General features: G+C 38.3%; 1 protein-coding gene across 6 annotated transcripts in view; it reads left to right on the forward strand.

Annotated features, from left to right (window-relative positions):
* The window catches only part of CEP135 (centrosomal protein 135), a 75,861-nt gene that overhangs the window by 40,193 nt on the left and 22,874 nt on the right, over positions 1 to 12,794 (forward strand). For all 6 annotated transcript variants that reach the window (XM_061420210.1, XM_061420213.1, XM_061420212.1 and 3 more), the window contains one exon: positions 9,071 to 9,222. In XM_061420210.1, coding sequence (XP_061276194.1) covers positions 9,071 to 9,222 — 152 coding nt within the window. The remainder of the gene's footprint in view (positions 1 to 9,070; positions 9,223 to 12,794) is intronic.

The following is a 12,794-nucleotide window of genomic DNA, read 5'->3' on the forward strand; positions in this document are numbered from 1 at the left end:
ACTCAGCTTTCTTAACAGCTCAACTCTAACATCCATACATGACCACTGGAAAAACCATAGCCTTGACTAGACTGACCTTTGTTCGCAAAGTAATATCTCTGCTTTTGAACCGTTGGTTATAACTTTCCTTACAAGGAGTAAGCGTCTTTTAATTTCGTGGCTGCAGTCACCATCTGCAGTGATTTGGGGGCCCAAAAAAATAAAGTCTGACACTGTTTCCCCATCTATTTCTCATGAAGTGATGGGACCAGATGCCGTGATCTTAGTTTTCTGAATGTTGAGCTTTAAGCCAACTTCTTCTCTCTCCTCTTTCACTTTCATCAAGAGGCTTTTTAGTTCCTCTTCACTTTCTGCCATAAGGGTGGTGTCATCTGCATATCTGAGGTTATTGATAATTTCTCCTGGCAATCTTGATTCTAGCTTGTGCTTCCTCCAGCCCAGTGTTTCTCATGATGTACTCTGCATATAAGTGAAATAAGCAGGGTGACAATATACAGCTTTGACGTACTCCTTTTCCTATTTGGAACCAGTCTGTTGTTCCATGTCCAGTTCTAACTGTTGCTTCCTGACCTGATATAGGTTTCTCAAGAGGCAGGTCAGGTGGTCTGGTATTGCCATCTCTTTCAGAATTTTCCACAGTTTATTGTGATCCACATAGTCAAAGGCTTTGGCATAGTCAATAAAGCAGAAATAGATCTTTTTCTGGAACTCTCTTGCTTTTTCAATGATCCAGCGGATGTTGGCAATTTGATCTCTGGTTCCTCTGCCTTTTCTAAAACCAGCTTGAACATCTGGAAGTTCACGGTTCACGTATTCATGTCTCTTAAGGGTCACTATACATCATTGCCTGATGCACAGTGTCTTTAAAACCATTGTTCCATGTATTTTGCCTAAATTTTTAGTAATTAAGGGTGTCTTATCACTCTAGCCTGCCCAGAATCGAAAGCATGACTTAATAAACTGGAAAATATATCTGAAGTACTAGAAGTCATTGAAAAGAGAGTAGGAGGTAGAAAATATAAAATAAGTTTAAACACTTAGAGAGTAAAGTGTCCAACATTTATTTAGTCAGAATTCTAGGAGATTATAATAGAATATGGGAGAGGCTGTATTTCATGATATAATAACTGATACTTTTCTAGGTATTATGGGAAACACAGAAATCCTCTGATTCAGAATGCACAGTGAATTACAGTAGCATGACAAAGCAATATAGATGAAAAGAAAATCCATACCATTTTTATAGCAAGAAATAATACAAGATGCCTATGTATAATTTTGAAGGATCTTAATAGAAAACATTTTATAACCTTATTAAGACATTAAGAAAGATCTAAATAAATGGAGTGAGGTATCAGTGCCAGGGTCCAGCCCCAGCAGGATCCAGGGGTACCCTCAGGATGACAACCTAGGCGAAAGGATAGCAAAGCAGAGATCAGGGCTTGATCTTCCTTGATAAACACAGAAAGCCAATAAAGCTCCTGGCGCAGAACTTGCTCTGTTCACGGAGGCCGCAGGCGCCCTCTTGGTGGGGTGAGGACGCAGGACGCCCCCTCCCTGGTGAAGATGCAGGGCGCCTTCCTGATCGGGTCTTAGAAGCCCAGGCAAAAAAGTGAACTCAGAGAGCCCTGTGCCCCAAGGAGTCATCCTGAAAGAAGAACAGAGAGAGAAAAGGAGGGAAAAGGAAAAAAAGAATGACACGGGGAGACAAGCTTCGGTGAGCGAGGCCCATAACTTTATTTTCAAAAGGAACTTTTATACCTTGACTTGTACATAGAGGGAAATGAAAGATGCAAAGTCATACAGAGTCAGCCCAAACATTACATCTGTTTTGTCTTTATCAAAACCAGGATTTTTTCTGCATACCTTTCCCATAAACAATGTTGTGTACGATATCTTCTGGCCTTGGAGGCCTGTGGACATTTTATGACCCTTTTTTGATAAAGGCTGCTCAACCAGAAAACTTATTTTCCCTTGAAGGGTTTTTTTTCTTTATTTCTCCCAGCCTCAGAAAATACTAAATAAAGTTACATTCTCACGGAGCAAAGGTGCAGTGGGTCACAGCAAAGAAAGAACCAATTAGCTCAAAGGTCTGATGTGGTTAATTCCAAGGCTGCTGCTTGTTTTTCTTACATTCCAACTATGTTAACTAATGCACTCCCAGGTGCACAGTGGATAAGGGATATGGGCACTTGGCAGCAAGCATTGGCCCAGTAATGAAGCCCTTTACCAGTACTATCTATTCTAATAATTTTTCATCCCTTAAAGGACTCTATGCTCATTAGGACTTTAGAATGTTTTGGCTGCCCTTGCCTTTCAAGGTTAGGGAGCTGTGAACAATCACATGTGTTAATTGCAAGAGTATGGATAAACCTGTCAGGCAAGCTAGAATGCCAACAGAGGGGTTTGAATTGAAACACTCCTATCATGCCCAGGAGACTTATTAACTAAAGCCCTAAGTTGATTTTTTCCAGAGAAAGGTGGTCGGGGATAGCCCCCTGTTAATGACAGAAGAGTTGGTGAAAGGCACAAAATAGTAAGACAGACAGATTCTGGTTTTGGGGTAGATGCTCGAGCAGATTCAGGGGGTCCCTTGAGTTCTGATCAGCCTTGCTCATCAGATTTCTTCCACATGACCTTGACATGGGTGGGATCTCCCGTGGTGGCTCCTGGCATATCAGGTTTATTAAAAAGGTGACAGTTCATTAAAAAGTAACAGATATCATGTTTGTAAAAAAAAAAAAAAAATGTAAATCCTCCCCAAATTCATCTGTAGAGTTGATGTAGTTTCATCTGAAATCCCAAGAACATGATGTTGTGTGCGTGTGTGAAAATTGACAATAGATTTAAAAATTTACATGGAAGCAGAGAGTAAGGAATCACAAAGAAATTTTAAAGAAGAATACACTGTGGAACTTGTCCTACTAGATATGAAGGGATTAAGGGACTAATTCTCAGGGATTAAAAGTGGAGAAGGAAATGGCAACCCACTCCAGTACTCTTGCCTGGAAAATCCCATGGACGGAGGAGCCTGGTAGGCTGCAGCCCATGGGGTCATGAAGAGTTGGACACGACTGAGCGACTTCCCTTTCACTTTTCACTTTCATGCATTGGAGAAGGAAATGGCAACCCACCCCAGTGTTCTTGCCTGGAGAATCCCAGGGACGGGTGTGCCTGGTGGGCTGCCGTCTATGGGGTCACACAGAGTCGGACACGACTGAAGTGACTTAGTAGCAGCAGCAAGTGTGATAAGATCAGTAGAAAGCAAACCCACAAATTATGGAAATTTGATATATAGAGGACTCAGATCAACAGGATAGAGAATTATTCAGTAATACTGTTTCTGGGATGGGCTTCCTTGGTGGCTCAGCTGGTAAAGAATCCACCTGCAATGTGGGAGACCTGGGTTCGATCCCTGGGTTCAGAAGATCCCTTGGAGAAGGGAATGGCTACCCAGTCCAGTATTCTGGCCTGGAAGATTCCTTAGACTTGCAAAGAGTCGGACACACCTGAGCCACTTTCACTTCACTTGTTTCTGGGACAATTGACTTTATATATATGTATGTAAAAAAAGAATTGGATCCTACCTAAAATATATGCCAGACCCAAAAATCAGTTCAGGGTAACTTGCATCCTTGTGTTCAAGAAATCACTCTAAATTTTAAAGGAAAATACAAGAGAAAATCTATTTTACCTTAGCAGAATAATAATAGCATTTATATAGCATTTACTGTGTGTCAGGTAATTTTCTCAACATTTTATATATATTCATGTACATATAATTTTAATTCTCACAACAACTATAAGCAGTAAGTGCTAATATTATCCTTATTTCACAGATAAGGAAAGTGAGGCAGAGGGGAAGCTTGCCCAAGATCATACAGCTAGCAGGTATCTATTCCAGAGTGTTTGCTCCTAAACAAGACACAAACAAGTTTATTCCTTTAAAGAAAACAGATGAATAGGACCACACTGATAGGAATATCTTTATCAGTTCAGTTCAGTTCAGTCGCTCGGTCGTGTCCGACTTTTTGCAACCCCATGAATCATAGCACTCCAGGCCTCCCTGACCATCACCAACTCCTGGAGTTGACCCAAACTCATGTCCATCAAGTCGGTGATGCCATCCAGCCATCTCATCCTCTGTTGTCCCCTTCTCCTCCTGCCCCCAATCCCTCCCAGCATCAGAGTCTTTTCCAACAAGTCTTCGCGTGAGGTGGCCAAAGTATTGGAGTTTCAGCTTTACATCAGTCCTTCTAATGAACACCCAGGACTGATCTCTTTTAGGATGGACTGGTTGGATCTCCTTGCAGTCCAGCGGGCTCTCAAGAGTCTTCTCCAACACCACAGTTCAAAAGCCATCAATTCTTCAGCACTCAGCAATATCTTTATCAAATAGCTATAAATTGAAAAGACAGCCACTAATTGAGAGAACAACTTGCTGTACATTTAATCTTAAAAAACGCAACAGAAGTTGTAAATAACTTCACGGTAGAAGAAATTATAAATGGTTAATATAAAAAGATGTTCTACCTCAAAAATAGAGGAAATGCCAGTTAAAACCAAAATAAAATCATTTCACATCTTTCAGGTCATCATAAATTAACAAGTTATAGCTAGTTTTATTAGTATGTGAAGCTTCTGGGAGTACCAGCTGGTACCTTTTTGAAGAATAATTTGGCATTGTTCTAGGTTGGCCAATAGATTACTCTTATTAGTCAACAAATCCATTGAACCCTGAATCAAAGTCAATAAACTATGGCCCCTAGACTAAATCTGGCCTCCAGTCTGTTTTTGCAAAATTTTTATTGAAACACAGCCATGCTCATTTGTTAATACATTGTCTACAGCTGTTTTTGTGTTATAGTAGAGTAGTGGCAATGGGCCATAAGGCTCACAAAACCTAAAATGTTTGCTCACTGACAGAAAATAGAAAACAATCTAGATGTCAGTTGTGAGGAAAATAGATAAAGAGTGGTAAGTCATACAATGGAGTGTTACAGAGCAGCAAAAATGAAAAACAGTAGGCACAACCATCAGCACGCATGCATCTTACAAATACGTTGAAGAGAGCGTGCAGGAGCTTCCTTGGTGGCTCAGTGGTAAAGAATCCACCTGCCATTGCAGGAGATACAGGTTTGATTTCTGATCTGGGAAGGTCACACACGCTGCAGAGCAGCTAAACCTGTGTGCCACAAGTATTTGAGCCTGTGCTGTAGAGCCCGGGAACCACAACTACTGAGCCCATGTGCTGCAGCTACTAAACCCTGTTATGCCCTAGAGCCCACGCTCTGCAGCAAGAGAAGCCACTACAGAGAGAAGCCCGAGCACCTCAACTAGAGAGTAGCCCCTACTCTCCACAACTAGAGGAAAGCCCACACAGCAACAAAGACCCAGTACAGCCCAAAATAAATTATTTTTCAGAAGAAGAAAGAAAACATGCAGTATGATTCTTTTCATGTAGAGTTCCAAAACATGCTCACATAAACTGTATGTTGTTTGGAGATTGATACAGATGTGGTGTGCTAAGACAAACAAGAAATGAGAAAAACGAGACCCAAGATAGTTGTTACTGTGGGCAGGGGTTAAGGGATGTGATTGGAGACTGCTCACAGTAGTTTCAAAGGTTTGCGTAGTGTTTTTTAAGCCAGTGATTCATGTTTTTAATCTTTATACTGTATGTACTTTTGTTTGTAGTATAAGAATTCTGGAATTTTTAGTGCAGTTTTTTTTTTCCTTCTCACTTCCCTATCCCACACATTACCATCCACAGCTGTTTAACTTCTTTTCCTGGTGTTTACCTCCCTGTTTCTAAATAACTGCTTGTGCTGTTTATGGATTTAAGATTATTGAGTGAGTCTCCAGGATGTTATTGATTGCTTAGCACTCCCCCTTTTTTCCCCATTTATGTTAACATAGTTTAATTAGATGTTTTACTGTCTTTAATAGTTATTGTTTATATTGTTAAGACTTCTCATGGTTGATGACTCAGCCAAGTGGGACAATATTACTCTTGCCTTTTTTCTTGTAGACCACTTTCCTAGAGTTATTCATTGCTTTTGTTTCATTTTGTGTTGTGTTACTTCTCTGTTTTTCATTTGCTATTTTTTATCAAGGACTTTATTTCTGCCACATGCCTTTCAATATTTTTTTTTTAAACCTATCAGTTCTGGTCCTTTCCCCCCTAAAGACCTTCCTTCTTGAGCTTTCTATCTTCTTGCTTCATTATGGACTATGTCTCTCCATAGCTGTCCTCATAAGACTTTCCCTGTCTGCCCCTTCTTTGTTGAACCTCATGTTTTTTTCTTTCTTGGTTTGTTCCTTCTTCTGGCATAGTACCTTCTCCAGCAGTTTCCTGAAAAAGAACACATGGGAGGAAATTTTGTTGCTAGTCTATTTGTTTGAAAATGTCTTTATTCAGCTTTCAAATTTATGATTTGGCTTCGGCATATGGCATTCTCAATTGGAAAATTATTTTCACTAAAAATTTCGAATACTGTCTTTCAGTTTTCTTTGAGATGTCTGATGCTGTTCTGTTACCGAGTCTTTTGTACATGACATGTCTTTATTTCTGAAAAGTTTTAGGGTTTTCTCTCTTTATCTCCTGTTTTCATTTCTTTGGTAATTTACTATACTATTCTATTCTCTCTCTCTGAAACTATTATTAGTTGGTTTTAGACTTCCTAAAAAGATCTGATATTCTTATCCCTTCTTATTTTCTCTTTGACTTTTTTCTCACTTTCTGGGAGATTGACTCAACTTTATCTTTTAGCCCTTCTATTGATTTTTAATGTACATTTGATTTTCTAGAAAGAGATAACTGATAGAGGAATAAAGAAGATGTGGTACATATATACAATGGAATATTACTCAGCCATTAAAAAGAATGAACTAATGCCATTTGCAACATCATTGGACGGACCTAGAGAGTGTCATACTAAGTAACGGGAATGCGCATATGAACATCCCAGTTATAGATTTGCAGCCAGTCTCCTTGTTCAGTTTTCCTTGTGGCCCTCCCCCACCACTTCATGGCTTCATGTGTTCAGCTTCAGTGTAAGTCAGCTGACCTCTCATTGGTATTCCTGACCGTGGTCATTGTAGGTCAGTGATTATCAACTGGGGTCAGTTCTGCCTCCTAAGAAATATTTGGCAGTACCTGGAGAATTTTGTCTGTCACAATTAAGGGGGAAAAGTGCTTCTTGAATCTAGTTAGCAGAGGGCAGAGAGAACTGCTAAACAACCTACAATACACAGGACAGCCCCCACAACAGAGAATTATTTAGTGTCAACATCATTAGTTCCTAAGTTCAGAAACTGCTTTAGATTGTATTTTTTTTCCACTCTGAACCACTATTCTGTTTTTTGTCTTTCACAATTTTTTTTTTTCCTTCAGACTTTAAACTTTTTCCTTTGTATTCGGGTGTACCTGATTAACAGTGTTGTAGTCGTTTCAGGTGAGCAGGGAAAGGACTCAGTCATATATACACACGTATCCATTCTCTCCCAAATCCCCCTCCCGCCCAGGCTGGCACATAACATTGAGGAGAGTTCCATGTCTATACAGTAGGTCCTTGTTGGTTATCCATTTTGAATATAGCAATATGAACACGACCTTCCCAAACTCCGTAACTATCCCTTCACCCTGGCAACCATAAGTTTGTTTTCTAAGTCTGCGAGCCTCTTTCTGTTTTGTAAGTAAATTCATTTGTATCATTTCTTTTTAGATTCCACATATAAGGGATGTCATACAATATTTCTCCTTCTCTGTCTGACTTACTTAGTATGACACTCTCTAGGTCCATCCATGTTGTTGCAAATGGCATTAGTTCATTCTTTTTAATGGCTGAGTAATATTCCATTGTATATATGTCCCACATCTTTATTCCTCTGTCAGTGGGAATGTAGGTTGCTTCCCTGTCTTGGCTACTGTAAACAGTGCTGCAGTGAATATTCCTACAAGTTACTGCAGTCACCGGTTCCCCCTTGTTTTCTTTCTTATTTTCTTTGTCCTTAAGAGTATCTTATTTAACCTTGTTTACTGTCATTTTAGCACTGTTTCTAGAGGAAGAGGAGATAAAAATGTGTGCGGTCAGTCTGCCATCTTAACTGGCAGACTTAAATTTATCACTAGTATTTCTTGGTTTTGAGTTTTATAGATAGAATTTGTTTTTGTATATAAAATGAAATAGAAATCTAGGATTTGTTTTTATATAGAAAATGAAATAGAAATCTAGCTTATTTTTTGTCTCCAATCAGTGGCTGTCCCAACTCTAGTTTTTAAAGAGTTTATTCTTTTCCCACTTTCTTAAAATGCTACCTTTTTAAAATTTACATCAGGGATATGTTTACCTTGTCCACATGTGAAATTCATACTGTTTTAATTATAGTAGCTTTTAAATTTATTTTGATATCTCATAAAACAAGTCTAGCTGCATTCTTTTTCCCCCCAGTTTTTACTGTTTTTTTTCTTAACTTTCTTTTCCCTTAAATAAATTTAAGAATGAAATCTAAGTCACTTATCTAGTTTAAAAAGATTTTGTTAGGATTCTTACTGAAATTTCATGGAATTTACAATTATTTTAGGAAACTTTAATCCATTTCCAATACTGTGTTCCCCTTCTGAAAGATGGTGTGTCTACATCGTCAGGTTGTGTTTTGTGCTCTTGAGGAAAATGTTCACTTTCTTTATATAAGTCTTGTCCATTTTGTGTTGAGTTATAGTATTTTCTGTCCTGACTTTTCTTCAATTCAGTCTTATCTACTTTTTTTAGAAATTTTTTTATGCTGGTGTTTTCCCTTCCTGTTTCATTGCTGTTATGGACATATTCTTTTCTTCTTTTCTTGCCTTTCCTTTTATCTTTGATTTCAGTGATATTGAAGAGGAGAGATAAATTTGTTTATCTGCTCTTACATCTAGAACCTAAAGTATAAATACATTAAAACATGACTTTTAATGTATTTTTAAATAAATCCAATTTATTTCCTTAGTTTTCATCCAGAAATATTATTAAAGAGTGCTTAAGGAAAAGAAACTGAGACATATCCCTATTAATTTTTAAAATTATAGCTTGAAAACGAAAAATGTGAATTAAAGTCTAAAATATTTATAATGAAAGAAACAATGGAGTCTTTAGAGAAAAAAGCAAAATTCCAAGCTCAAAAACTTAGCCATGTGGCTGGTGACTCATCTCATCAGAAAACAGAGATGAACTCCCTTAGGTAAGTTTACTGAAGTTTTATTTCACTTCTGAGAATTAGCTTGTGACTATTTATGGTTTGTAACAGAGGTGTTTTGGGCTAAGTCTTTGAAAAGCAGTAATTCTCAAAGCTGCCCTTATGACAGAATGACCAGGGGAGCCTTTGTAAAGTATGGATTGAGGGACTGATCTCGGGAGGTTTTTATTTACTGTATGAATCTGGGTAGGTTTTGAGTACCTGTACTTTTAAAGACTCATAGATTGATATGGTTGAAGGCAAATTTTTGTATCTGCCTCCTTCAAACATCTCCCTAACAGATACAGACATACTTTGTCTTATTGTGCTTCAATTTATTGCTCTTTACCGATGTTGTGTTTTTTACAAATCGAAGGTTTTTGGCAGTCCTGTGTCAAGCCAGTTTATTGGTGACATATTTCCAACAGCATTTGGTCACTTTGTGTTTCTGTGTCACATTTTGGTAATTCTTTCAATATTTCAAACTCATTATATTTGTTATGATGATCTGTCTTCAGTGAGCTTTGACTATTACAGCAATTCACTGAAGGCCCAGACCATGGTTAGTATTTTTTAGAAATAAAGTTTTTTTTAATTAAGGTATGTGCATTGTTTTTTCAGATGTAATGCACACTTAACAGACTACAGTATAATCTAAACACAGCTTCTTAAAAAATTTACTTATTTTTTAATGGCTTTGAATTTTAATTTTATTTCCTACTGAAGTATAGTTGATTTACAATGTTGTGTTAGTTCCTGGTATACAGCAAAGTGATTCAGTGTACAGTAAAGTGATTTAGTATATATATATATTTATATATACACATATATATTTCATATTCCTTTCTTTTATGGTTTATTATAAGATATTGAATATAGTTTTCTGTGCTATAGGACCTTGTTGTTTATCTATTTTTTACATACTAATTTGTAGGGCCTTGTTGTTTATCTATTTTAAATATACTAGTTTTTATCTGCTAATCCCAAACTCCTAATTTATCCCTCCCCCTTTTCCTTTGGTAGCTATAGTTTTGTTTTCTATGTTTGTGAGTCTTAAACATAACTTTTATATGCCCTGAGAAACCAAAAATCCACATGACTCACTTTATTGCCATATTCTCTTTACTGGGGTAGTCTGGAGCCAAATCTACAATATCTCCAAGATATGCCTGTATTTCATATTATTGTGTTGGCCAAAAAGTTCCTTGGGGTTTTTCTGTGGTATCTTACGAAAACCCTAACCGTTTTGGTCAACCCAGTATTTGTACTCCATAGTGTGGAATTGCTAAAATTTTTGCTACCTGTGTCATTGTCATTGTTATTCTCATTCTTCTTTCAAAGAAATCTAAAATCAGAATATTTATACAGAGTCTAAAAGGTGATGTGTCTTAAAAAATGGTAAGGAGGTCAGTATGGCCCAGTTAGACTGTATCTACAGGTTGGACTCAGGTTATAAAGAACATAGTATGATAACTAAGAGTGAATGGATTTTACCATATAAACATGGAGAATAAACAGAAAATTTTAACCAAGGGAGTGACATGAATAACATGCCTGTTAGGAAGTGAACTATGGCAAAAATAGGGAAGGTGGATTTGGAGACTTAAGAGACTGATGGAGAACAGTGGAGACAATGTACCAGGAGTCAAACAGTGGCAATGAGCTTGGAGAACAGTGGCCAGATTTAGGAAACACTTGTTACACAAAATCAGAACAAACAATGTAGTAAGACCAAGAACTTGCTGTGTTTGTTTAATTAAGGAATACTATTTAGGAAGAACTAAGGTGGAAACTTCTTTCTCCCCCTCTTGTTTCCTTGCAAGGCATTATGTACATTCTAAGATGGAAAGCAGCCTAAATGGAATGGCCTGTCTTATTCTGGTACATGTCTGTATTCAGAAGTTATTGTTGTTCAGTTGTGTCCAACTCTTTGCAGCCCCATGAACTGCATCACAGCAGTCTTCCCCGTCCTTCACTATCTCCCAGAGTTTACTCAAACTCAATGTCCATTGATTGGGTGATGCTATCCAACCATCTCATTCTCTGTTGCCCTCTTCTCCTCCTGCCCTCAATCTTTCCCAGCATCAGGGTCTTTTCCAGTGAGTCAGCTCTTTGCATCAGGTGGCCAAAATATTGGCACTTCAGCTTCAACATCAGTCATTCTAATGAATATTCAGGGTTGTTTTCCTTTAGAATTGACAGGTTGGATCTCCTTGCTGTCCAAAGGACTCTCAAGAGTCTTCTCCAACCGTTCAAAAGCATCAATTCCTGGGTGCTCAGCCCTCTTTATGGTCCCGCTCTCACATCTGTACATGACTACTGGGAAAACCATAGCTTTGACTCTACAGGCCTTTGTCAGCAAAGTGAAGTCTCTGCTTTTTAATACACTGTCTAGGTTTTTCATAGCTTTTCTTCCAGGGATCAAGTGTCTTTTAATTTCATGGCTGCAGTCACCATCTGCAGTGATTTTTGGAGCCCAAGAAAAGAAAGTCTCTCACTGTTTTCATTGTTGCCTCATCTATTTGCCATGAAGTGATGGGACTGAATGCCATGATCTTCTTTTTTTTTTTTATTTTATTTTATTTTTAAACTTTACAATATTGTATTGGTTTTGCCAAATATCGAAATGAATCCGCCACAGATATATGTGTGTTCCCCATCCTGAACCCTCCTCCCTCCTCCCTCCCCATACCATCCCTCTGGGTCGTCCCAATGCACCAGCCCCAAGCATCCAGTATCGTGCATCGAACCTGGACTGGAGACTCGTTCCATATATGATATTATACGTATTTCAATGCCATTCTCCCAAATCATCCCACCCTCTCCCTCTCCCACAGAGTCCAAAAGACTGTTCTATACATCAGTGTCTCTTCTGCTGTCTCGTATACAGGGTTATTGTTCCTATCTTTCTAAATTCCATATATATGCGTTAGTATACTGTATTGGTGTTTTTCTTTCTGGCTTACTTCACTCTGTATAATAGGCTCCAGTTTCATCCACCTCATTAGAACTGATTCAAATGTATTCTTTTTAATGGCTGAGTAATACTCCATTGTGTATATGTACCACAGCTTTCTTATCCATTCATCTGCTGATGGACATCTAGGTTGCTTCCATGTCCTGGCTATTATAAACAGTGCTGCGATGAACATTGGGGTACACGTGTCTCTTTACATTCTGGTTTCCTCAGTGTGTATGCCCAGCAGTGGGATTGCTGGACATGATCTTCTTTTTTGAATGTCGAGTTTTAAGCCAACTTTTTCACTCTGCTCTTTCACCTTTGTCAAGAGTCTCTTTAGTTCCTCTTCACTTTCTTCCATTAGGATGGTATCATCTGCATAGCTGAGGTTGTTGATATTTCTCCTGGCAATCTTGATTCCAGCTTGTGAGTCATCTAGCCCAGCATTTCACATGATGTACTCTTTCTTTAAGTTAAATAAGTAGGGTGACAATATACAGCCTTGACGTACTCCTTTCCCAATTTTGAACCAGCCTCTTGTTCCATGTCCGGTTGTAACTGTTGGCTTCTTGACCTGCCTACAGATTTCTCAGAAGACAGGTAAGATGGTCTGGTATTC

This window comes from Bos javanicus, chromosome 6 (genome assembly GCF_032452875.1).
Source record: "Bos javanicus breed banteng chromosome 6, ARS-OSU_banteng_1.0, whole genome shotgun sequence".
Classification (NCBI taxonomy): domain Eukaryota; kingdom Metazoa; phylum Chordata; class Mammalia; order Artiodactyla; family Bovidae; genus Bos; species Bos javanicus.